General features: G+C 43.7%; 1 protein-coding gene across 3 annotated transcripts in view; it reads right to left on the bottom strand.

Annotated features, from left to right (window-relative positions):
* Window positions 1–5,861: 5,861 nt before the first annotated feature.
* Window positions 5,862–27,825, bottom strand: part of tcf25 (TCF25 ribosome quality control complex subunit) — a 34,012-nt gene continuing 12,048 nt past the window's right edge. The window contains exons 11-19 of one of the 3 annotated variants that reach the window (XM_029721343.1): window positions 23,683–23,788; window positions 23,227–23,386; window positions 22,989–23,076; window positions 19,969–20,127; window positions 18,564–18,654; window positions 17,827–17,906; window positions 11,233–11,308; window positions 6,839–7,028; window positions 5,862–6,524 (exon numbers count right to left, since the gene is read on the bottom strand). In XM_029721343.1, the coding sequence (XP_029577203.1) occupies window positions 6,861–7,028; window positions 11,233–11,308; window positions 17,827–17,906; window positions 18,564–18,654; window positions 19,969–20,127; window positions 22,989–23,076; window positions 23,227–23,386; window positions 23,683–23,788 (928 nt within the window). In that variant the 3' untranslated portion in view covers window positions 5,862–6,524; window positions 6,839–6,860. Of the gene's footprint in view, window positions 7,029–11,232; window positions 11,309–17,826; window positions 17,907–18,563; window positions 18,655–19,968; window positions 20,128–22,988; window positions 23,077–23,226; window positions 23,387–23,682; window positions 23,789–27,825 lie in introns of all 3 variants that reach the window. The other 2 variants (XM_029721342.1, XM_029721344.1) reach the window with 2 other exon arrangements.

Here is a 27,825-nt window from a genome sequence, read left to right on the forward strand (position 1 = left end):
TTTGAAACAATCCTTCTCAGTGCTTGTATAACCAGCCTCTTCCTCTAGCGATTCCATGGGAGATATAACACACACAAACTGCAGTTTGTGCAAAAGGCAGCATTCTCTCACCTGTGGAGAGCAGCAGTGTGACTGTAAGCAGCCAGACTGTCCATAGTCAGTGGGAGAGATCAGGAGAATCCTTCATTCACTCAGGGCCAGACCCAGATCTGTATCAGCCTCTAGCTGAGGAGCACCACTCCTACCTGGGACTACAACTTCCAACCTGACCAGACAGGCCCAGATGTTGAGTCAATCACACACACTCTGCAAAAGAGGCATCCAACTGCCATATGTGTGTCTGGACTGGACACTCTGTCAAAGAGAGAGACAAGAGGGGTTGGATGGGGTAGGGGGGTCCCAATAGGACACATGATAAGTGATGTGGCAGAGCCCCACCTGCTTTTAGCCCCACTTGTTTAGCCCCACGTGCTTTTAGCCCCACTTGTTTTGAATGTTATTTTGGCATTAATACGATGTAACAATATAAACAATGTAAAAATAAATAAATCATTGATTTAACAAAGCCACATTCAAACATCTCTTGTTTGCTTTCTTGAGGAAGGCAGCTCCAAAATTTCAGCCTAGCTCAATGCTTTCTGTGGTGGTGGGACAACCAGCGGAAAATACAGAGCGTAGGGGTTGGTAATGTTCTCTAGTTGCGCTGTGATTGGCTCAGTGTTCTGTCACTCATGGGGACACTTGAAAATTCAAGCCCCAAGAAAGCTCAAGGTCATTAGCCACAGATAAAATTATGTCAAATCACGTTATATCTACAGTAGCTTTGATTGGACTGATCATGTCAACATCATACTTTCAAAATCTTAGCTAGCAAGATAGCCGTCATCATCATGAATCAAGTCGACAATCTACTGGCAAATCCTTTTCAATCCTTGTTGTATGAAGAGAAATAATGAAGATACAGTGGGGCAGAAAAGTATTTAGTCAGCCACCAATTGTGCAAGTTCTCCCACTTAAAAAGATGAGAGAGGCCTGTACACTTCAACTATGACAGACAAAATGAGAAAAAAAATCCAGAAAATCCCATTGTAGGATTTTTTAATGAATTTATTTGCAAATTATGGTGGAAAATAAGTATTTGGTGAATAACAAAAGTTTATCTCAATACTTTGTTATATACCCTTTGTTGGCAATGACACAGGTCAAACGTTTTCTGTAAGTCTTCACAAGGTTTTCACACACTGTTGCTGGTATTTTGGCCCATTCCATGCAGATCTCCTCTAGAGCAGTGATGTTTTGGGGCTGTCGCTGGGCAACACGGACTTTCAACTTCCTCCAAAGATTTTCTATGGGGTTGAGATCTGGAGACTGGCTAGGCCACTCCAGGACCTTGAAATGCTTCTTACGAAGCCACTCCTTTGTTGCCCGGGCGGTGTGTTTGGGATCATTGTCATGCTGAAAGACCCAGCCACGTTTCGTCTTCAATGACCTTGCTGATGGAAGGAGGTTTTCACTCAAAATCTCACGATACACGGCCCCATTCATTCTTTCCTTTACACGGATCAGTCGTCCTGGTCCCTTTGCAGAAAAACAGCCCCAAAGCATGATGTTTCCACCCCCATGCTTCACAGTAGGTATGGTGTTCTTTGGATGCAACTCAGCATTCTTTGTCCTCCAAACACGACGAGTTGAGTTTTTACCAAAAAGTTATATTTTGGTTTCATCTGACCATATGACATTCTCCCAATCCTCTTCTGGATCATCCAAATGCTCTCTAGCAAACTTCAGATGGGCCTGGACATGTACTGGCTTAAGCAGGGGGACACGTCTGGCACTGCAGGATTTGAGTCCCTGGCGGCGTAGTGTGTTTCTGATGGTAGGCTGTTTCTTTGGTCCCAGCTCTCTGCAGGTCATTCACTAGGTCCCCCCGTGTGCTTCTGGGATTTTTGCTCACCGTTCTTGTGATCATTTTGACCCCACGGGGTGAGATCTTGCATGGAACCCCAGATCGAGGGAGATTATCAGTGGTCTTGAATGTCTTCCATTTCCTAATAATTGCTCCCACAGTTGATTTCTTCAAACCAAGCTGCTTACTTATTGCAGATTCAGTCTTCCCAGCCTGGTGCAGGTCTACAATTTTGTTTCTGGTGTCCTTTGACAGCTCTTTGGTCTTGGCCATAGTGGAGTTTGGAGTGTGACTGTTTGAGGTTGTGGACAGGTGTCTTTTATACTGATAACAAGTCAAACAGGTGTCATTAATACAGGTAACGAGTGGAGGACAGAGGAGCCTCTTAAAGAAGAAGTTACAGGTCTGTGAGAGCCAGAAATCTTGCTTGTTTGTAGGTGACCAAATACTTATTTTCCACCATAATTTGCCAATAAATTCATTAAAAATCCTACAATGTGATTTTCTGAATTTTTTTTCTTCTCATTTTGTCTGTCATCGTTGACGTGTACCTATGATGAAAATTACAGGCCTCTCTCATCTTTTTAAGTGGGAGAACTTGCACAATTGGTGGCTGACTAAATACTTTTTTGCCCCACTGTACATTTTTTAGTGGTTAACTGCAAGCATTGCAAAGCAATCACTAGCCTGCTATTCAGTGGAGTGGGTGTGTTGTCCAAGTCTGCGTTCAAGGGTCTCTTTTCCAAGCTTAAAAGGATAAACATTCAACATTGGCCATGCTGTCAATCCAGAATGACTTCAGCCGCGCTCAAAACAACTGGAAACTTGGAACTGGAAAATCTCAGACTTCAGTGAGTTCAAGACAACTGTGAACTCTGAAAAAAATGAGCTCCGACTGGGAAAATACACTTTAAACGAGTTTCCAACGAGTCGGGAACCCGGGAACCCGGGCTCCTTTTTCGAGCTCCGACCTGAAGATCACGGATGTCATCATGATTCAACCTTTTTTTTACCCCAAGTTCCCAGTTGTATTGAAAGCACCAATATTCCAGAGAATGCCAGACTTTGATGACAAAATTTGCCCACGAAGGACAGCCGTGCCACCTTTCTGTTCAAGTGAGCACAGCTCAGAGATAATGCCAAGTGTGTGCAAAGCTGTCATCAAGGCAAAGGGTGGCTATTTGAAGAAAATAGTAAAAATAAAGAAAAACCCTTGAATGAGTAGGTGTTCTAAAACTTTTGACCGGTAGTGAACGTTAACCCCAGTTCAACCTCAGTACACCGTTAAAGGTCTATTACAAGTGCTGATCAATGCTCCTGCTGTTTCGCAGGGTGTTTCTTAGAACAACGTCTCATAACCCAATATAGTTATTTTACAGTGGCCTTGAACTACCCATGTAATAGTACATCCCAGCAGGCAAAACTGTACCAGCTTTAACTTTAGAATTATAAATACTTACAATCAGAGGTGGACTTGGAAGAAGTCTGGGAACTCACCATTGTAAAATCTTCTACGTACCACCCCCCCACACACACACAGTTTTACATGACAAAATGACTTCACTTTGGAAACTTTCTACAGCATTCCCCACAATTCCACCCATGCTTATAATAAACCATTACTGCATGCTTCATAAACCATTAGTAAAACATACTAATTATCACCTGTCTACATAACTGTAGATGAAATGGAAAATATGTATAAATCATTTAAACTTTTCTACCCACAGTTGATAGAAGAAAGCAATATGGAGAATGTTACAAGGAGAAACTGAATAGATCAAGATTTACTGAATTTATCAATTTCCCTGGATTTAGTTATTTACAGTTCTGAATGTTCAGTAGTTTCTCTAATCCAATAGAGAAAGATTTACCCACGTTATAGATTTATCGATGTACTGTGATGTAGGCCTTCAGTTCATTCTGAATGCTAAGAACCTTTGTCTTGCCCCAGAGGGAGATTTATTTTCCAAATTCTAGATATATGTCTCTAATAGTCCCATCCTCCTCTGACCCCGAGGCTCACATAGAGCTGGGAATGTACTTCATATCACAGTGAACACTACCGACCATTTGCTTTTGGGGACATGTCTTAGCAGGGAAGAGGGTAGACCTCACATGAACACCCCTCGTGACCAGGCACTGCAGTAGCTCCAGGTAAACTCTGGAACAAGGCTCTCGTTTGAGCAGCAGTCTACCAACTGCACCCATAGCATTACACCATGTGGTTCTATTCAAAAACATTACAGAGTGGATGTATGTGTGTTGTTGATGTGGGTGTCTTTTAAGCGAGTATGGTTTTTGAGTGTGTGTGTGTGAGCGGCGGTGTACCCTTTGACTCTGCTTTCATTTATACATCCTCTGATAGGAAACAGCATATTTCTGGACTATTTCAAGGGAATGAAAACTAGGCAATTATGCAAATGAGTATCATGGGATGGTCTGTTCCTTTTGCCAGATGGTCTTTCAAGGACAGTAACTTGGACTCTTTTAAACCCCCGGGAAACATCTCAATTATCAAATTACTTGGAAGAATCAGTGACACACAACCAAAAGATGGAGGAAATAAAACATCAAAAGGAATATGGAACAGTGGTGGAAAAAGTACCCAATTGTCATACTTGAGTAAAAGTAAAGATACCTTAATAGAAAATGACTCAAAGTAAAAGTCACCCAGTTAAATCCTACTTTAGTAAAAGTCAAAAGTATTTGGTTTTAAAAATACTTAAGTATCAAAAGTAAAAGTATAAATCATTTCACATTGCTTATATTAGCAAACCAGACGGCACCATTAAAAAAAAAAGTTGATTATTTACATTTACAAACAAAGCATTGGCAGGTCAGAGGCAGTACGGATGACCAGGGATGTTGTCTTGATAAGTGTGTGAATTAGATCCTTTTCCTGTCCTACTAAGCATTCAAAATGTAAGGAATACTTTTGGGTGTAAAAAGTACTTAAGTAAAAAAATACTTAAGTACTACTTAAGTTGTTTTTTGGGGTATCGGTACTTTACTTTACTATTTATATTTTTTACAACTTTTAAAGTACAGATACCCCAAAAAACTACTTAAGTAGTACTTTAAAGTATTTCTACTTAAGTATTTTACACCATTGCTATGGAGAAGGCAGTGGTGTAAAGTACTTAATTAAAAATACTAGCCATAAATACATTTAAAAAAAATGGTCCCGTCTGGTTTGCTTAATATAAGGAATGTGAAATGCTTTATACTGGGTGACTTTCACTTTTACTTGAGTCATTTTCTATTAAGGTATCTTTACTTTTTTTTTTTTTTTTACCAGAGAGAAAGAGTGCTCATGAATGCAGGGTGGCAAAATATGACTCATAAATATTCTTGTTATTCCAGGGTTAAAAAAGGACACTAGGGATAGAGGGATCGACTCAGACATTTCCCTAGTAAACTGATATTGGAACAAGCACCAATAGAACATACGTAAGACTCTCTATTGCAGGGCTTCCCAAACTCGGTCCTCAGGACCACAAGGAGTGTCCATTTAGTTTTTTCCCCTAGCACTACACAGCTGATTCAAATAATCAACTAATCATCAAGCTTTGATCATTTGAATCAGCTGTGCAGTGTTAGGGCAAAAACCACAACGTGCTCCCCTTGGGGTGCCGAGGACCAAGTTTGGGTAACACTGCTCTATTGTAACGGGAACCTGAGAGGCAGTGTCCTCAGATTGAGTAATGGCAGATGCATTAGCAACAACTGACTGACTGCATATCAGATAACATTTAATCTTCTCAGCATCAAAGACTTCAACAGAAGTGTAAGGACAGATATTTTGGGATGGTAGACACAGATAGCCTTGTAATTTCTAGACTGATTACCACTAACCGTGCAGCAAACACTCATGATCAGGCGGCGTGGGAGGCTAAGACACAGAATTAACCCCCTATTACCCTGGAAAGAGAATAATTATGAAATAGAATAATTTTCAATATTGAACCATATGCACAGCAAGTTTATTGTCTTTACATTAGCTTGTGTAATAAATGATTTCTAAGCAGAGTATTTACAGTACTGGGTTGGATGCAATCCCTTCCTGATATTAACAGATGACTTGGGCCAGGAGTTTTTCCTGCCAACGTGACCTCATTGGGACCAACTTCGGGCCCTAGTTAAGAAACAGCCTAGAATTGATTTCAGGTAAGGTCAAAATACCTCTTTATAGAGAATCACAACAGAAAAATATCCTGATCAGTTTGAATTTTATCCTCAAAATCAGATAGAATTTAAAATGCTGTTGTCTTAGCAATGATGAACAGGGTTAATTGGGAGTCGAAGTTAAAAATGAAAGTTGTTATGGCCAATTTTAAAAATGGAATATGAAGTTAAGTCCATTTGTTCCACTCATAAGGTGAATTACTGTATAATTCGGACTTTTATCAGACACTCATTAACCTTTAACCTGACTCTCATCAAACCATATGGCAGTAGACTGTCAATGCGTGTACGACGTTGGGTTGCTAAGACAACACCATAGGGATTTATGATAAGCAATGTTCCTTTAAAAAAGATTTAAAGAACAACTGAAATAGTTTTTTTCTTGATGAATGCAGCCTCCTGATCTTCTAGATCAGTAAGAACAACTGTCCTGAGGAAAGAGAATGGGACAACATGAGGAAGGAGAGTGGGCTGATGGACTGACTGACTAACTATGACAGGAGGAAGAGGTGATACTACTGTGCCTATATCAGAAAGGGAGAGTTGGTTTGATGTTTGGGTCATATAGATGACCTGCCATTTCTTTCTTTAAGGTTATTGCTACCCTTACTGAATCTATTCCCTCACCCACTCTTCATCCTCCTACCTCCCTGCTGTACTCCATCTCCATTCATCTTAATCAACCTTTTATTTTCTCCTATCCATTCCAATCTCTATGTACCCCTCCCTCAAGTCTCACTCCACCTCTCTCTGTGTCCTCCTCATCTCAGTCCCACTCCCCCTCGTCTCTGTCAGGGTTGTCCTCTCTAGGTGGCTCCTGAAACTGGATGTTGGCCAGCATGTCCCTCATGGCCACCATCAGACGATTTACTTCCTGGTTCAGCTCCCGACCCGCCTGAGCTACTTCCAGGTCATCCTGCGGCATCGGCTCACCCTGCAGAGACAGTGACTAGAGAGTGAGCAGTAATTATAATCATCACTGAACATTACAATACGGAAGTGTGTGTGTGTGTATATACAGTACCTTCGGAAAGTATTCAGAGCCCTAGACTTATTCCACATTTTGTTATGTTACAGCCTTATTCTGAAATGGAATAAATTGTTTTCCCCCTCATCAATCTACACACAATACCTCAAAATGACAAAGCAAAAAAAGTATTTTTTTTTGTGTACAAAAAAGAATGAGAATGATGGAGGCCCCTGTGTTCTTGGGGACCTTCAATGCTGCAGAAAATGTTTTGTACCCTTCCCCAGATCTGTGCCTCGACACAATCCTGTCTCGGAGCTCTACGGACAATTCCTTTGACATTACGGCTTGGTTTTTGCACTGACGTACACTGTCAACTGTGGGATGTTACATAGACAGGTGTGTGACTTTCCAAATCATGTCCAATAAATGTAATTTACCACAGGTGGACTCCAATCAAGTTGTTGAAACATCTCAAGGATGATCAATGGAGGGGCCTCCCGAGTGGCACAGTGGTCTAAGGCCACTAGAGATTCTGGGTTCGAGTCCAGGCTCTGTTGCAGCCGGCCGCGACCGGGAGACCCATGAGGCAGCGCACAATTGGCCCAGCATCGTACGGGTTAGGGGAGGGTTTGGCCGGGCAGGGATGTCCTTGTCCCATCGCGCACTAGCGACTCCTGTGGCGGGCCGGGCGCAGTGCACGCTGACCAGGTCGCCAGGTGTATGTTGTTTCCGCCGACACATTGGTGCGGCTGGGTTCAGTGTTAAGTGGGCATTGTGTCAAGAAGCAGTGCGGCTTGGTTGGGTTGTGTTTCGGAGGACGCACGGCTCTCGACCTTCGCCTCTCCAGAGTCCGTACGGGAGTTGCAGCGATGAGACAAGACTGTAACTACCATGAAATTGGGTAGAAAAAGGGGTAAAAAAATACAAATAAATAAAAAAGGATGATCAATGGAAACACGATGCACCTGAGCTCAATTTCAAATCTCATAGTAAAGGGTCTGAATACTTATGTAAATAAGGTATTTGTTCTTATTTTTTTTCTAAATTTGGAACAACAATTTCTTTTTTATTATAGGATATTGTGTGTAGAAAATGTATTTAATCAATTTTAGAATAAGGCTGTAATGTAACAAAATCACGTGTAAACAAATTAATTTTAAGAGACAAACAGGACCTTTGTACGAGCCTAGGTGACTAACAGGATGTCAGTGTTTTGTGTCTAAGTGTTTTGGGATTTTCACACAGAACAGCCATTTATTAGATTAATTTCCTTTCCAACACGCAGGTCCTCTGTGATCATGGGCTGACTTCATTTTCCACACTTAAATTGTGATTTCAGACCTGTTGGATAACACTGTAGCTATTCTAGTGCAATAAAACAACTGCAAGCACAAGGCATCTCTTCCTCCTAAAACTGTCTCGTTCTTATCCTAATTGCACCTCTTCCTCTTCCTAATCAGATAAGTCTCAAGATGGTTTAAAACTAGCTGCATAAAAATGCTGGGCATTGGTTAAAACGCAGGGCATTGGTTAAAACGCTGGGCATTGGTTAAAACGCTGGGCATTGGTTAAAACGCTGGGCATTGGTTAAAACGCTGGGCATTGGTTAAAACGCTGGGCATTGGCTAAAACGCTGGGCATTGGCTAAAACGCTGGGCATTGGTTAAAACGCTGGGCATTGGTTAAAACGCTGGGCATTGGTTAAAACGCTGGGCATTGGTTAAAACGCTGGGCATTGGCTAAAACGCTGGGCATTGGTTAAAACGCTGGGCATTGGTTAAAACGCTGGGCATTGGTTAAAACGCTGGGCATTGGTTAAAACGCTGGGCATTGGCTAAAACGCTGGGCATTGGTTAAAACGCTGGGCATTGGTTAAAACGCTGGGCATTGGTTAAAACGCTGGGCATTGGTTAAAATGCTGGGCATTGGTTAAAACGCTGGGCATTGGTTAAAACGCTGGGCATTGGTTAAAACGCTGGGCATTGGTTAAAACGCTGGGCATTGGTTAAAACGCTGGGCATTGGCTAAAACGCTGGGCATGTGTGCTTCTGTTGGTCAGTGGGTGTTTCTGGAACTTGCATGGCCAGTTGTGGCACAGGAGGACCTGAGGACACTGGAGCGCCCAGGTTGGTGGTCCACATTAGTGATTATCTTTACAATTAGCCGCATGTCCTCTGATCACTAGCATGGATAGCTACACTCCGAACTAGCATGGGCATTGGAGTGAGTAAAATGGGACACGATGTTTGCTTCCTTCACATCACGTTGCATCCCACTGCACAAGGTTACATGGCAACACACTGCCAGTCAGTGTAGGACACCTTATCAAATGTAAAAATCACTCCCACACATGTATACTGTCCATTGATGTTTTGATCATGTGGATCTTTTTTTATAGACAAGTGAATGTTCTGAAGTAGGTCAACATGACGAGAGACAATGTGGTGTGTAAATATAGGCTATCCTCTGATTGCTGGTGCCAGACTGAGTGCTTATCCTCTCCTCTCCAGGGGTGTTTGTCACCATCTGTCTCTTGTGTATTTCACCCTGTGTGACACTACCCACTCTTTACCTCCTCTCCACTCTGCCTGAGAAGCAGGGGGCAATGGGGCGGACAGTACATGCCCTCCTCGTTGGTTGCCATGGACAACACTAAGTCAGAGAGGAATCAAGACTCTCTCTTGAAATGCAACAGTTGTCTGTTCTGCTTCAACAGGACTCAAGTAACGCACCATTAAAAACAGTGCATCAAAGAGAGGCTATGTTAGCCAATCCATAGCAGTAAACTGTTTCAAATCAAGTTAGACCATACAAAACACGGAGTCAATCAAGAGTTCTTGTACCAAAAGCCAAGTTTGCCTCGTCATCCTGTCTCCACGATCTGTGCTGTATCAAATGATAAAGCCAAACTTTGTTCGGCCTCCGATGCCTCGTCACAAAGTGTTGGTTGTAGATCGTGATCAGATTGATCTCTATCTGATGTCCGATAACACAGAGTCAGACACTACATAACATCATCAATGGGTCAACATGGCTCGGACGTGTCCAGAACGCACCAGCAAACACTATTTCAAGACAAGAGCATGTTCTTCATGGGCCATATTGGTTAGTTCCAACAGAGGAACCAGTTTTTCTGTGGCAAAGTTACGCTATTGTAGACTTAATGTGGTTAAGCTGCTGTAGATCTAGTGGAGTAGGAAGCTACTCAGAAGCACTTTCTCAGGCTTGGCCACAGCACAAATAGGCATGAAATGAGTCGTATGGTTAATCCATTTAGAAACCTCCAGAGTGTTAGGGAATAGCTACCCAAACTCCAGCCAATCAATGTTCCCTTCCATCCTGTCAGAACCCTACGAGCCAACAGTAGCCCAGGATGTCTCCATTAGCTCAGAACTCCCAGAAATGTAAACAAAAAAGTTTAGAGATCATTATGATGTCTCATCCCGCTGACCGTGGCCTTGCAACAAACTGGGCTAGTGTACGTGTGGAATCTGGGAACTCTGAGCAGGAGACAGACCAGGTTCTCTGACTCTCGGTACACTTTATGAATGTTTTCATTGTCTGCTGCAGCAACATGCCAATTGAAGGATCCTGTGATCTTTCTAATCTCTTTTTACACTCTTCCGTGTGTGGGAGGTCATATGCCTCAACAGCTGATGTTCCCTATTGGTCTCCCATTGGGAAAGGCACGGTGGAGATGCTAGCTATATTATCATTATAAGGCTGTGTTTCCCATGCCATCTTATTCAAGGTCCCTTCCCTATGTTAAAAAAACAGACAGACAGAGACAGACAGACAGACAGACAGACAGACACTAGTGGGTTTATGAAGTCATTAACAGAAGATGGGACATTGGGGTCAAAGGGCAAGCAGTCATGATGTTCTATGAAGCAGGGGAACTTTTCTTAGATTTGCCAGGCTTGGGGGCATGCAGCTCTGTCCTCAGGGACCACAGTGTCTGCTGATGTCCTCTTCTTCCTCTGCTACTTCTTTGTCAAATCCATATCCATTAATGTCACTGATTGGAATCAGAGTTTTCCAGATCTAAATAATCAGGCACGGACTTGAATGAAAGAACCCAGCCATCTGCCTGACACTGCTGCTCCAGAGGACCATGGTTGCACACCCCTCTACTGTAGCTCACCCTCGGCCTAGCTCACTCACTTACCTGCAGGTTAAAGTTTGGCAGCAGAGAGCGGAAGAACAGTGACAGGGTGCTCTCATTGGAGGCTCCCACACTCTGCCTGCAAACACAGAGACAAGTGAGAAAAGCTAATAAGATAACACAAGCATGCAATACGCTTCTCATACTCTTCTGCTGATAAGGATTCTCCCATAACCATAAATTATGTCAACCATCATATACAGTCCATGTTTTGTTGTTTTCGCTCTGTACTCCTGCACTTTGGAATGTGTACATAGTCAACGCATTTTAGAGAACCAAAAGTATTGGACAAATGTACTTATATGTGTATTAAAGTAGTCAAAAATTTAGTATTTGGTCCCATATTCATAACATGCAACGACTGCAACAAGCTTGTAATACTACAAACTTGTTGGATGTATTTGCAATTAGTTTTGGTTGTGTTTCAGATTGTGTGCCCAACAGAAATAAAGTACAAATAAATGTATTATTAACCATTCCAAAAATGTGTCACTTTCCAAAGTACTTTTGGACCTCACTGTAGATCATGATAAGTAGGTCCAATAGTTTCTCTAAACCCAAAGAATGCTCTGCTTTTATGTTGCGGTTACAGATCCAATGCTAAATTGTAACCAGTAACCCCCCCACCCATTAATAAAAATCATTACTTCAACCACTTACACACCCCCAGTTATTTATCAATCAAAACACTTCTCCGCCAAAAGAGAGTAATATTCAGAACATTAGGTCTTCCCCACTTAAAACAAATACTACACTTTCTCTTGACTAGGGGTCAATTTGTCATGTTTTTAGTTGTCACTGTATTCACCTCTCTGATGGTTTGATGCCTCCCTACCATCCACCAGTGACTCTGCTGGTTAACAGCTATCACAAGAAGGGAGGAAAGAGGCCTCACCCAGGAGCCAACAACACTCCTGTAACCACATGCTATTTCACAGAAACTGATGACAGCGAGAGGGGAGAAGAGAGAGATTGAAGAGAGGGATATGTGGGAGGGAGAGAAATAAGGGAGGCAGAGAAGGAAGGGTGTGTCAGGGATAGACCATTGAGAGGAGAGATGCAAGCGGGTGAAATCAAGGCTAATCTTAATGCCAAACGTACATAAATGGCATTTTCCACCATTGGCAAAGACAGAGAGAGGGTTAACTCACCTCCCCCAGTCTACATAACTGTGTGCCTTCCAATGTCCACACTCCTGAACATTACAAATGGATCACCACCATCCCCTTACACTGTACTCTAATCTAATATACCTTCATTAAAGATCCTCAATGGAGTCAGTGGCCAGTGGGCCAGTCAGTCAGTCTTAAGTAGACTGAAACAAACCAAGCTTTATTGGTTCTGCTTAGGAAAACACAAGCAGATACTGTCCTGACTCTTGGTTTTCAGTCCAGAGGCACCGACAGGATTGCTGATCCAAGTAGACATAGAGAAGAACCTAGCGATCTGAAGGAGCCACATTCTATAACTAGCTACAGTGCATTCGGAAAGTATTCAGACCCCTTGACTTTTTCCACAAATTGATTAAATTAATTGTTTTCCTCATCAATTGACACACAATATCCCATAATGACAAAGCAAAAACAGGTTTAGACAAACATGTAAACCATCTTTACACAAGTATTCAGACCCTTTGCTATGAGACTCGAAATTGAGCTCAGGTGCATCCTGTTTCCATTGATCATCCTTGAGATGTTTCAACAACTTGATTGGAGTCCACCTGTGGTAAATTCAATTGATTGGACATGATTTGGAAAGGCACGCACCTGTCTATGTAACATCCCACAGTTGACAGTGTACGTCAGTGCAAAAACCAAGCCGTAATGTCAAAGGAATTGTCTGTAGAGCTCCGAGACAGAATTGTGTCAAGGCACAGATCTGGGGAAGGGTACAAAACATTTTCTGCAGCATTGAAGGTCCCCAAGAACACATGGGCCTCCATCATTCTCATTCTTTTTTACACACAAAAAAATTCAACTTTTTTTGCTTTTTCATTATGAGGTATTGTGTGTAGATTGATGAGGGGGGAAAAACTATTTATTCCATTTTAGAATAAGGCTGTAACGTAACAAAATGTGGAAAAGGTCTAGGGCTCTGAATACTTTCCGAAGGTACTGTATACACACACACACACACACACACACACACACACACACACACACACACACACACACACACACACACACACACACACACACACACACACACACACACACACTTCCATATTGTCATGTTCAGTGATGATTATAATTACTGCTCACTCTCTAGTCACTGTCTCTGCAGGGTGAGCCGATGCCGCAGGATGACCTGGAAGTAGCTCAGGCGGGTCGGGAGCTGAACCAGGAAGTAAATCGTCTGATGGTGGCCATGAGGGACATGCTGGCCAACATCCAGTTTCAGGAGCCACCTAGAGAGGACAACCCTGACAGGATTGTGCCGAGGCACAGATCTGGGGAAAGGTACCACAACATTTCTGCAGCATTGAAGGTCCCCAAGAACACAGTGGCCTCCATCATTCCTAAATGGAAGAAGTTTGAAACCACCGAGACTCTTCCTAGAGCTAGCCGACTGGCCAAACTGAGCAATCAGTGGAGAAGGGCCTTGGCTAGGGAGGTGACCAAGAACCCGATGGTCACTCTGACAGAGCTACAGAATTCCTCTGTGGAGATGGAAGAACCTTCCAGAAGGACAACCATCTCTGCAGCACTCCACCAATCAGGCCTTTATGGTAGAGTGGCCAGACAGAAGCCACTCCTCAGTAAAGGCACCTGACAGCCTGCTTGGAGTTTGCCAAAAGGCACCTAAAGACTCTCAGACCATGAGAAACTAGATTCTCTGGTCTGATGAAACCAAGATTGAACTCTCTGGCCTGAATGCCAAGTGTCATGTCTGGAGGAAGCCTGGCACCATCCCTACGGCGAAGCATGGTGGTGGCAGCATCATGCTGTGGGGATGTTTTTCAGCGGCAGGACTGGGAGACTAGTCAGGATCGAGGGAAATATGAACGGAGCAAAGTACGGAGAGATCCTCGATGAAACCTGCTCCAGTGCACTCAGGACCTCAGACTGGGGGCGAAGGTTCAGCTTCCAACAGGACAATGACCCTAAGCACACAGACAAGACAACACTGGAGTTGCTTGGGGCAAGTCTCTGAATGTCCTTGAGTGGCCCAGCCAGAGCCTGGACTTGAACCCGATCGAACATCTCTAGAGAAACCTGAAAATAGCTTTGCAGCAACGCTTCCCATCCAACCTGACAGAGCTTGAGAGGAGCAGAGAAGAATGGGAGAAACTCCCCAAATACAGGTGTGCCCAGCTTGTATCGTCATACCCAAGAAGACTCAAGGCTGTAATCGCTGCCAAAGGTGCTTCAACAAAGTACTGAGTAAAGGTTCTGAATACTTATGTAAATGGTTTATTTCAGTTTAATATTTTGAATACATTTGCAAAAATGTCAAAAAACTGTTTTTGCTTTGTCATTATGAGGTATTGTGTGTAGATTGATGAGGGAAAAAAATTGATTTAATCAATTTTAGAATAAGACTGTAACGTAACAAAATGTGTAAAAAGTAAAGGGGTCGGAATACTTTCCGAATGCACTGTATATATAGTTGAAGTTGGAAGTTTACATACACATTTGCCAAATACATTTAAACTCAGTTTTCACAATTCCTGACATTTAACCCAAGTAAAAATTCCCTGTGTTAGGATCACCACTTTATTTTAAGAATGTGAAATGTCAGAATAATAGTAGAGAGAATGATTTATTTCAGCTTTTATTTCTTTCATCACATTCCCAGTGGGTCAGAAGTTTACATACACTCAATTAGTATTTGGTAGCATTGCCTTTAAACTGTTTAATTTGGGTCAAACATTTCAGGTAGCCTTCCACAAGCTTCCCACAATAAGTTGGGTGAATTTTGGCCCATTCCTCCTGACAGAGCTGGTGTAACTGAGTCAGGTTTGTAGGCCTCCTTGCTTGCACATGCTTTTTCAGTTCTTCCCACAGATTTTCTATAGGATTGAGGTCAGGGCTTTGTGATGGCCACTCCAATACCTTGACTTTGTTGTCCTTAAGCCATTTTGCCACAACTTTGGAAGTATGCTTGGGGTCATTGTCCATTTGGAAGACCCATTATGCGACCAAGCTTTAACTTCCTGATTGATGTCTTGAGATGTTGCTTCAATATATCCACATAATTTTCCTGCCTCATGATGCCATCTATTTTGTGAAGTGCACCAGTCCCTCCTGCAGCAAAGCACCCCCACAACATGATGCTGCCACCCCCGTGCTTCACGGTTGGGATGGTGTTCTTCGGCTTGCAAGCCTCCCCCTTTTTCCTCCAAACATAACGATTGTAATTATGGACAAACAGTTCTATTTTTTTGTTTCATCAGACCAGAGGATATTTCTCCAAAAAGTACGATCTTGACCCCATGTGCAGTTGCAAACCGTAGTCTGGATTCTTTATGGTGGTTTTGGAGCAGTTGCTTCTTTCTTGCTGAGCAGCCATTCAGGTTATGTTGATATAGGACTCGTTTTACTGTGGATATAGATACTTTTGTACCGGTTTCCTCCAGCATCTTCACAAGGTCCTTTGCTGTGGTTCTGGGTTTGATTTGCACTTTTGCACCAAAGTACGTTCATCTCTAGGAGACCTTGGCTGGTCTTGGCTGATTTCTTTAGATTTTCCCATGATGTCAAGCAAAGAGGCACTGAGTTTGAAGGTAGGCCTTGAAATACATCCACAGGTACACCTTCAAGCTTCTAAAGCCATGACATCATTTTCTGGAATTATCCAAGCTGTTTAAAGGCACAGTCAACTTAGTGTATGTAAACTTCTGACCCACTGGAATTGTGATACAGGGAATTATAAGTTAAATGATCTGTCTGTAAACAATTGTTGGAAAAATGACTTGTGTCATACACAAAGTAGATGTCCTAACCGACTTTCCAAAACTATAGTTTGTTAACCTGTTTGGGATAGGGGGCAGTATTTTCACAGCCAGATGAAAAACGTACCCAATTTAATCTGGTTACTACTCCTGCCCAGAAACTAGAATATGCATACAATTAATAGATTTCTATAGAAAACACCCTAAAGTTTCTAAAACTGTTTTAATGGTGTCTGTGAGTATAACAGAAGTCATATGGCAGGCCAAAACCTGAGAAGATTCCATACAGGAAGTGCCCTGTCTGACAATTTATTGTCCTTCTGTAGCATCTCTATCGAAAATACAGCATCTGTGCTGTAACGTGACATTTTCTAAGGCTTCCATTGGCTCTCAGAAGGCGCCAGAAAGTGTAATGGGGTGTCTGCAGTCTCTGGGCGAAAAACAGCAGGAGTATTTGTTAGTGGTCAGGCTGGGAACAGTGACACTGGAGATGCGCGTCCACGAGACTACTCCATTTTTTTCTTTCAGCCTTTGAATGAATACAACGTCGCCCGGTTGGAATATTATCGCTATTTTACGAGAAAAATAGCATAAAAATTGATTTTAAACAGCGTTTGACATGCTTCGAAGTATGGTAATGGAATATTTTGACATTTTTTGTCATGAAATGCGCTTGCGCGTCACCCTTCGGATAGTGACTTCAACGCACGAACAAAACGGAGCTATTTCAATATAACTATGGATTATTTGGAACCAAAACAACATTTGTTGTTGAAGTAGAAGTCCTGGGAGTGCATTCTGACGAAGAACAGCAAAGGTAATCCAATTTTTCTTATAGTAAATCTGAGTTTGGTGAGGGCCAAACTTGGTGGGTGTCAAATTAGCTAGCCATGATGGCCGGGCTATGTTCTCAGAATATTGCAAAATGTGCTTTCGCCGAAAAGCTATTTTAATATCTGACACCGCGATTGCATAAAGGAGTTCTGTATCTATAACTCTTAAAGTAATTGTTATGTTTTTTTGTCAATGTTTATCGTGAGTAATTTAGTAAATTCACCGGAAGTTTGCGGTGGGTATGCTAGTTCTGAACATCACATGCTAATGTAAAAAGCTGTTTTTTGATATAAATATGAACTTGATTAAACAAAACATGCATGTATTGTATAACATAATGTCCTAGGAGTGTCATCTGATGAAGATCATCAAAGGTTAGTGCTGCATTTAGCTGTGGTTTTGGTTTTTGTGACATATATGCTTGTTTTGAAAATGGCTGTGTGATTATTTTTGGCAGGGTACTCTCCTGACATAATCTAATGTTTTGGTTTTGCTGTAAAGCCTTTTTGAAATCGGACAATGTGGTTAGATTAACGAGAGTCTTGTCTTTAAAATGGTGTTAAATAGTTTATTTTTCGAGAAAATTGAATTGTGGTATTTTAGTTGGTTTTGTATTTCACGCCGTGCGATGCCATTGGCTGTTGGCTAGGGGTTCCCCAGGCGGAACGGCGTTCCGCTAGCGGAAGTCTGTCCTTAACAGGTTAACAAGACATTTGTGGAGTGGTTGAAAAACGAGTTTTAATGACTCCAATCTAAGTGTATGTAAACTCCCGACTTTAACTATATTGTGTGAACTATATAAAAACCTGCACCTTACCTTGCACAAGATATGTATAATGACACAAGTTAGGACATGTTTGGAGGGTTACCTCTCAGGCCGGGTGTATGAGGCCACTGAGTCCAGCGGGGGGAGAGGATCGAACCCCATCACCGACTGAGTGGTCACCTCCTGGGAGAGAACACACACAACTCACCATTACAGTAAACATACTGAAGGCCTATCCTCACTACCACTCTGTTACTGATGTAATTGTCATGCATCCAAAACATCAACGTTGATCTTGTTTGTGTTATGAGGAGCTCTCGATGAGGAGGTCCAATCATTATATTTGATTGGGTTCTTCATGCAACCAATAAGGAAGCCGTATGCCAGTGGTTAATTCCCTCTTTCAACTAGAGGACTACATTCTTAGCATAATTTGGTATGCTCTGTACTGTAGCTACTCTCACGCAAACCACATTTACTCTGTGGGGCGTTTCATGTTATAAACATACAGGATATACATTGTACAGAATGAATGAATACAACCATTCATGATCATGTGATAAAGCAGTAAGGAAATTATACTATGATTAGATAAGTCACTCTATTCCCCTATATACTGTGTGCTACTATTGACCAGGGTTATGGCTGGTCAAAAGTCATGCAATATAAGGGGATAGGGTGCTATATGAGACACAGACATAATAATAGAGTAAAGCTGGTTGCCAAATCTGTTTCTGATTTAACAAACAACAAACAGCATGACAATGAATGACTGGGCTAAATCGGAAACAGAACTGGTGACCAGGGTATAGTAGAGTGGCTGTTGCCTGAGTCTCTCACCAGCGGTAGAGTGGAGGTGGCCTCTTTAATTTCAGACAGGATGACGTGGCGATGGATGTTCAGGGGGGCACTCTGGTACCTCTGCTTCCTCCTAGGGGGGGTGGAGGAGACAGGAGGGGAAACCAAAGTCAGAGACACATAGGCCGGGGCCTCCCGAGTGGTGCAGCTGTCTAAGGCACTGCATTGCAGTGCTTGAGGCGTCACTACAGCCCCGGGTTAGATGCCAGGCTGTGTCACAGCCAGCTGTGACCGGGAGACCCATGAGATGGTGCACAATTGGGCCAGCGACGTCCAGGTTAGGGGAGGGTTTGGCCGGCCGGGATCACAAAAAAGGGGTAACAGTACAAAAACGATATAATAATAATAATAAAATAAAAAAGTACTTCAAAATACAGTGGGTTTCACTCTGTGTTGTGTTGTATTGGACCCAAGCCTGTAATTTTTTATTTAGGCAAAAAAGCACATTTCTTTGCCGTGTTGTCTTGCAGTATTACTTAACGGCCTTGTTGCAAACAGAATGAATGAAGTGAACTGTTTAACACAGACTTCATTCTTTTCACATTGCCATACATGCCAGATATGTGAAGTGAATGCAATGTGGTTTATCCTCTGTATTTTCAAGTTATGCGCTTGCAGCATCATGTTATGGTTATGCTTGTCACCTGCAGAGACTCAGGAGTTTGTCAGGATCAAAATAAATATGAAAGGTTAAAAAAATAAAAAGTTAGAGGAAACCCTGTCTCAGTCTTCTGAATACATAACCCTGGTATAGTTTTATATTTCAGCAGCACAATTACAGAAATTGTAATGCCGTAATTGTAATGCCAAGAGGTGTTGAGTGTTCCTGAATGGTCCAGTCTCAGTCCTAATTTAAATCTGCTTGAAAATCAGAGACAAGATTTGAATATTGCTGTCCATCAATGACTTCCAATCAAATTTACTGAGCTTGAGAAATAAAAATAAAAAAATAAAAAATGGATACATGTTGCCCTAACATTGGTGCAAAGTTGGTAGATTCTTATTCCAAATGTTTTACAGCTGTAATGGCTGCCAAATGTGCTTCCACCAAGTATTAACCCTGGGGTATGAAGACATAAGCAATCCAGACATCTTAATTATATTTTATTAATTTGGAAAATGTTCTATCATTTTTCTTTCACATTGGAAATGTGGAGTAGAACAATGGTAGAAAAACAATCTAATGTAATCTACTTTTGTATTTAATTTTAAGGCAGCAAGCTTGGAATCCACATTGAACATTGCTCCACTGAATCAATGAATATTACTTATTGAACAGAAATACTCAGTGTGAATTTGAGGATAGATGTGAATGGGGTAACGAGGAACAGTTTGGACGGTTGGAAAGGTAATAATGCCAGTGGTCTAGAGTCCAAGGGCCTCTTACTTGTTTTGGCAGTCCTCCACCAGAGGGTCTTTAGTGTCGACTCGTCGTAACACCTCCCTCACACACTCCTCCAACCACAGTAGGACCCCTCCCTCCCTCCACAGGGTGTGAGTCCGCCCCACGTACAGAGACACCAGTTCAGCCAGGGCAGGAGACTGCCTAGAAAGAGGGAAAGAGATGGGAAAAAGGAACAATGGACGATTCAATTCCATTAGGCTGCTGACTGACACAGAAGAGGTGCATATAGGGAAGACATGACAGACAGGGAGACATGATTCCATTTGGCTGACTGACACAGAAGAGGTGCATATAGTAAAATGGCGGCAAGAGAAATGGCAGCGCCTAACCAATTGTGCTAGTATGTGTTTTTTCCCGCGTTATTTGTAACTTATTTTGTACATAATGTTTCTGCCACCGTATCTTACGGCAAAAAAAGAGCTTCTAGACATCAGGACAGCGATCACTCACCTCGGATTAGACAAAGATTTTTCTTCAACAAGCGGGACGCACAGGATATACTGCTAACACCCGTCAAGGCCAACATCCCCGTTATGGGCAAGAGAAAGAGACGCAGGTACAGAGGACACAGGGAAGGGTGCCTCGTAAGGATCCACAGAAGGCGAGTGGGAAAGCTGCCGTTACCGTCAATATTACTCGTCAACGTACAATCATTGGACAATAAATTAGATGAGGTACAATCACGAATATCCTACCAACGGGACATCAAAAACTGTAACATCTTATGTTTCACGGAATCGTGGCTGAATGATGACATGGATATTCAGCTAGCAGGATATTCAGCTAGCAGGATATTCTTCCGATTGCATTGAGGAGTACACCACATCAGTCACTGGCTTTATCAATAAGTGCATCGAGGACATTGTCCCCACAGTGACTGTACGTACATACCCCAACCAGAAGCCATGGATTACAGGCACAATTCGCACTGAGCTAAAAGATAGAACTGCCGCTTTCAAGGATCGCTTATAAGAAATCCTGCTATGCCCTCAGACAAACCATCAAACAGGCAAAGCACTAATACAGGGCTAAGACTGAATCGTACTACACCGGCTCCAACACTCGTCGGATGTGGCAGGGCTTGCAAATTATTACAGACTACAAAGGGAAGCACAGCCGCAAACTACCCAGTGACATGAGCCTACCAGACGAGCTAAATCACTTCTATGCTCGCTTCGAGTGAAGCAACACTGAGGCATGCATGAGAGCATCAGCTGTTCCGGACGACTGTGTGATCACGCTTTCCGTAGCCGACGTGAGTAAGACCTTTAAACAGGTCAACATTCACAAGGCTGCGGGGCCAGACGGATTAGCAGGACGTGTGCTACGGGCATGTGCTGACCAACTGGCAGGTGTCTTCACTGACATTTTCAACTTGTCCCTGATTGAGTCTGTAATACCAACATGTTTTAAGCAGACCACCATAGTCCCTGTGCCCAAGAAGACTAAGGCAACCTGCCTAAATAACTACAGATCCGTAGCACTCACGTCCATAGCAATGAAGTGCTTTGAAAGGCTGGTCATGGCTCACATCAACACCATTATCCCAGAAACCCTAGACCTACTCCAATTTGCATACTGCCAAAACAGATCCACAGATGTTGCAATCTCTATTGCACTACACACTGCCCTTTCCCACCTGGACAAAAGGAACACCTACGTGAGAATGCTATTCATTGACTACAGCCCTCAACACCATAGTACCCTCAAAGCTCATCACTAAGCTAAGGATCCTGGGACTAAACACCTCCCTCTGCAACTGGATCCTGGACTTCCTGACGGGCCGCCCCCAGGTGGTAAGGGTAGGTAACAACACATCCACCACGCTGATCATCAACACTGGAGCCCCCCAGGGGTGCGTGCTCAGTCCCCTCCTGTACTCCCTGTTCACCCACAACTCTGTGGCCAGGCACGACTCCAACACCATCATTAAGTTTTCAGACGACACAACAGTGGTAGACCTGATCACCAACAACGACGAGACAGCCTATAGGGAGGAGGTCAGAGACCTGGCTGGGTGGTGCCATAATAACAACCTACCCCTCAACATAACCAAGACTAAGGAGATGATTGTGGACTACAGGAAAAGGAGGACCGAGCACGCCCCCATTCTCATCGACGGGGCTGGTTGAGAGTAGTGGAGCAGGTTGAGAGCTTCAAGTTCCTTGGTGTCCACATCACCAACAAACTAGAATGGTCCAAACACACCAAGACAGTCGTGAAGAGGGCATGACAAAGCCTATTCCCCCTCAGGAAACTAAAAAGATTTGGCATGGGTCCTCAGATCCTCAAAAGGTTCTACAGTTGCAACATCGAGAGCATCCTGACTGGTTGCATCACTGCCTGGTACGGCAACTGCTCGGCCGCAAGGCACTACAGATGGTAGTGCGTACGGCCCAGTACATCACTGGGGCCAAGCTTCCTGCCATCCAGGACCTCTACACCAGGCGGTGTCAGAGGAAGGCCCTAAAAATTGTCAAAGACCCCACCCACCCCAGTCATAGACTGTTCTCTCTACTACCGCATGGCAGGTGGTACCAGAGCGCCAAGTCTAGGACCAAAAGGCTTCTAAACAGCTTTTACCCCCAAGCCATAAGACTCCTGAACAGGTAATCAAATGGCTACCCGGACTATTTGCATTGTGTGCCCCCCCCAACCCCTCTTTTATGCTGCTACTACTCTCTGTTTATCATATATGCATAGTCACTTTAACCATATCTACATTTACATACTACCTCAATCAGCCTGACTAACCGGTGTCTGTATGTAGCCTCGCTACTGTATATAGCCTGGCTACTGTTATTTTTCACTGTCTTTTTACTGATCTATTGCTCACCTAATACCTATTTTTTACTTAAAAATTGCACTGTTGGTTAGGGCCTGTAAGTAAGTAAACATTTCACTGTTGTATTCGGAGCACGTGACAAATAAACTTTGATTTGATATGGGAAAGACATGAAAGACAGGGAGACATGATGCCTCGATTGAAGCAGATGTTTTACCCCAACTGGCTTCTGGGTCCAAAGAAGTCATGTGACGATACAGCAGCGTCTGGCTGCACTGTGCACAGGTCCAACAGAGGCATCAACACTGGGGAACACCCAAACAAACAGATATCAGGCATAGGTCTCTTTTCTGTGTGTGTGTGTGTGTTCTATATAAGCATCCATGGTAGAACACATTCTGACGGCTGTCCCTCTCAGGCCTGTGCGTGTGTGTATGTGTGTGTGTGACTTTAACCTCCAGGGAACATGATGAGAGCGTTCTGCAGCAGCAGGTCAGCCTTGTGTTTGAGCCTTTCCCTCTCCTCTGACTCAGTCTGATCCTCCTGACTCAGGTGGAAGTGGCTCAGAGCCACAGAGAAGGCAAAGTTTGGCAACTGGGACAGGTTTCTGTGCACCTGGGAAACACACACACAGGAATCAGACAATACACACACCACACACAGAAATTAGACAATACACACACACACACCACACACAGAAATCAGACAATACACACACACACCACACACAGAAATCAGACAATACACACACAGAAATCAGACAATACACACACACACACACCACACACAGAAATCAGACAATACACACACACACCACACACAGAAATCAGACAATACACACACAGAAATCAGACACACACTGGTATGAGGTCACACATACAGGGAAAATCTTGCACACACACTCGTCTCACCTCCCAATCCTGGTATAGCCGGAGGAGGAAGTTGTACTCTCGTGAGCGCAGGGAGAGGAAGTCAATGAGCAGTAGCATACAGAGGGGATCGCTGTCGGGGTCCAGACTTGGGAGAGAAAGGATATGACGGAATAAAACACACAACAGCTCCTCTTCTTCAATGAATACTTCATTCAGTTTTGTCTACATAACTAAGACCACATAACTATTATATAATAAACATTACAGAAATAAAATAAATGGTTTCTTTATTAAAAGTGGACCCATGACAACCCATGACCAGAATCTGTGCCATTGCTGGAAACACTCAATATCCTGGGGATCCTAAATACAGTGACACTATACATAATGGAAATGGAGGCACTGTGGAGGCACTGTGGAGGCATTGTGGAGGCACTGTGGAGGCACTGTGCTTTTACTGGTATTTCAAGCTTTATCCACTAGTGTTGCTGCAGGTAGAAAATCCTGGGAAATGTTATACATTTACATTTACATTTAAGTCATTTAGCAGACGCTCTTATCCAGAGCGACTTACAAATTGGTGCATTCACCTTAAGATATCCAGTGGAACAACCACTTTACAATAATGCATCTAAATCTTTCGGGGGGGGGGGGGGGGGTAGAATGATTACTTTATCCTATCCCAGGTATTCCTTAAAGAGGTGGGGTTTCAGGTGTCTCCGGAAGGTGGTGATTGACTCCGCTGTCCTGGCGTCGTGAGGGAGCTTGTTCCACCATTGGGGTGCCAGAGCAGCGAACAGTTTTGACTGGGCTGAGCGGGAGCTGTGCTTCCTCAGAGGTAGGGAGGCGAGCAGGCCAGAGGTGGATGAACGCAGTGCCCTTGTTTGGGTGTAGGGCCTGATCAGAGCCTGAAGGTACGGAGGTGCCGTTCCCCTCACAGCTCCGTAGGCAAGCACCATGGACTTGTAGCGGATGCGAGCTTCAACTGGAAGCCAGTGGAGAGAGCGGAGGAGCGGGGTGACGTGAGAGAACTTGGGAAGGTTGAACACCAGACGGGCTGCGGCATTCTGGATGAGTTGTAGGGGTTTAATGGCACAGGCAGGGAGCCCAGCCAACAGCGAGTTGCAGTAATCCAGACGGGAGATGACAAGTGCCTGGACTAGGACCTGCGCCGCTTCCTGTGTGAGGCAGGGTCGTACTCTGCGAATGTTGTAGAGCATGAACCTACAGGATCGGGTCACCGCCTTGATGTTAGTGGAGAACGACAGGGTGTTGTCCAGGGTCACGCCAAGGTTCTTAGCACTCTGGGAGGAGGACACAAGGGAGTTGTCAACCGTGATGGCGAGATCATGGAACGGGCAGTCCTTCCCTGGGAGGAGGAGCAGCTCCGTCTTGCCGAGGTTCAGCTTGAGGTGGTGAGCCGTCATCCACACTGATATGTCTGCCAGACATGCAGAGATGCGATTCACCACCTGGTTATCAGAAGGGGGAAAGGAGAAGATTAATTGTGTGTCGTCTGCGTAGCAATGATAGGAGAGACCATGTGAGGATATGACCGAGCCAAGTGACTTGGTGTATAGTGAGAATAGGAGAGGGCCTAGAACAGAGCCCTGGGGGACACCAGTGGTGAGAGCACTGGTGTGCTATTTAATTGACACTGTCTCAAATCAATCAATGCCTGGTTGTGCGTGTGATATTATTATTTACTATAATTTGGCATGGAATACTATTTGTAGATCAGTGATTGTACATCTTATTTTGCTCAAGCTGATCCTCTCCAACAGACTTGGAAGTTGTAGCTAAAAATTGGTAAATCGGGGGCAGTTAAAGGGGAGATTCAATGAAACCAACCATGGAAATACATTGCATGTAATTCAGGGGGTATCCCCAACTGATCCAAACCCGGATCCAGCGACTATAAATCAACTGTTGGCCTGACAGTCACTGGATCTGGGTTTGTAGATCCGCGTTTGAGTCCCGGTCGGGGCTACCCTCCAAATTTGCTACATTGGTGTCAGAAGTGGGATTGGTGCCCATGAGGCCATCCGAGTGGCGTGTACTCGTGAGGGACTAGGCATAGCTTGGGGACAGGCTCTCCCGAAGGAAGGGGGTAGTGAAGCAACCATAACCCAACACCTAGCGAGCTCGTCAAGCTGTTCGGACCTCTTGGAGTAACAGGTTAAGGGATTGGCAGTCGCTGGACCTGGGTTCCAGTCACGGTCAGATGTTGATTGGAGACAGCGTGTGTCAATTAAATAACATTTCCTAGAATTTTCTACCTCCATCAACACTATTGGATAATGCTGGAAATACCGGTAAAAGCACAGTGCCTCCATTTCCGCAACAAAAAGCAGGGCCCTATATGTGGTATATAACAGAGCTGCTGCGGGCAGAAGGGCCCTGTATGTGGTATATGACAGAGCTGCTGCGGGCAGCAGGGCCCTGTATGTGGTATATGACAGAGCTGCTGGGGGCAGCAGGGCCCTGTATGTGGTATATGACAGAGCTGCTGCGGGCAGCAGGGCCCTATATGTGGTATATGACAGAGCTGCTGCGGGCAGCAGGGCTGTTCATCTGGTATTCCTATCAATCATCTACTGAAGCAGAGATAAGGTCCTCCTGATCATAACACAGCAGGCCTGAGAGGGACAGCTGTCACAATGTGTTCCACCGTGGATGCTTATACAGAGCAGACACACACCAACATGAGGGGAGGAAGCCAGTGTTTGACGGAAATCATAGATAAACAGTCAGAGTACAAAACATTAGGAACACCTTCCTAATATTGAGTTGCACCCGCTTTTGCCCTCTGAAGAGCCTCAATGTGTCTGGGTATGGACTCCACAAGGTGTTAAAAGTGTTCTACAGGGATGCTGGCCCATGTTGACTCCAATGCTTCCCACAGTTGTGTCAAGTTGGTTGGATGTCCTTTGGATGGTGGACCATTCTTGATTAACATAGGAAACTGTTGAGCGTGAAAAACCCAGGCACCTACGACCATACCCCATTCAAAGGTACTTAAATATTTTGTCTTGCCCATTCATCCTCTGAATGGCACAGATACACAATCCATGTCTCAAGGCTTAAAAATCCTTCTTTAACCTGTCTACTCCCCTTCAATAAATGACATCAATAAGGGATCATAGCTTTCACATGGATTCACCTGGATTCACCTGATCAGTCTATGTCATGGAAAGAGCAGGTGTTCATAATGTTTAATACACCATGACCACCACATCCCAGATAAGATAAAGGCTAAAGGCCTAAGACACAGGGCCGAGGCAGATGAATGTGTAGTAATAGCCCTTCCATAGTGTGTGGATTGTCCCGTGGGTGTTGTACTGTCTTACCGCTTAGCCAGGTTTTATGACCAATAATGGATCCATTTAGAGGAGTCATTCCTGGGTAATATATAGACATCTGACTTGGGTTTATGTTTGTTTAGTTGATATGAAGTGTGGTAAGACCTTTATTAGGATAATATATGAGAAGGAATCTTTATAAGGAGGACATTTTAGATAACAATTGGGATCGGGCGCAGATTAGCACAGCGCAGCCTTTGTGCCATTTAATAAACTACAAATATCACATCATTAATATATTTTATTTAAATTGTTTGAACAATCTGTTTTTTATATCCACTACATGACCAAAAGTATGTGGACACCTGCTCGTCAAACATCTCATTCCATAATCATGGGCATTAATATGGAGTTGGTCCCCCCCTTTACTGCTATAACAGCCTCCACTCCTCTGGGAAGGTTTTCCACTAGATGTTGGAACATTGCTGCGGGGACTTGCTTCCATTCAGCCACAAGAACATTAGTGAGATCAGATCTTAGGCCGGTGTGCAGCTGCTCTGCTATGGAAACCCATAGCAGCTTCAGCACTTAGCGGACCTGTTCTGTGAGCTTGTGTGGCCTACTACTTTGAGGCTGAGCCGTTGTTGCTCCTAGACTTTTCTACTTCACAATAACAGTACTTACAGTTGACCGGGGCAGCTCTAGCAGGGCAGAAATGTGATGAACTGACTTGTTGGAAAGGTGGCATCCTATGATGGTGCCATGTTGAAAGTCACTGAGCTCTTTCTGTAAGGCCATTCTACTGCCAATGTTTGTCTATGGAGATTGCATGGCTGTGTGCTCAGTTTTATACACCTGTTGCAACATGCAACAATTTCAA

This window comes from Salmo trutta, chromosome 29, assembly GCF_901001165.1.
Source record: "Salmo trutta chromosome 29, fSalTru1.1, whole genome shotgun sequence".
In the NCBI taxonomy this organism is placed as follows: domain Eukaryota; kingdom Metazoa; phylum Chordata; class Actinopteri; order Salmoniformes; family Salmonidae; genus Salmo; species Salmo trutta.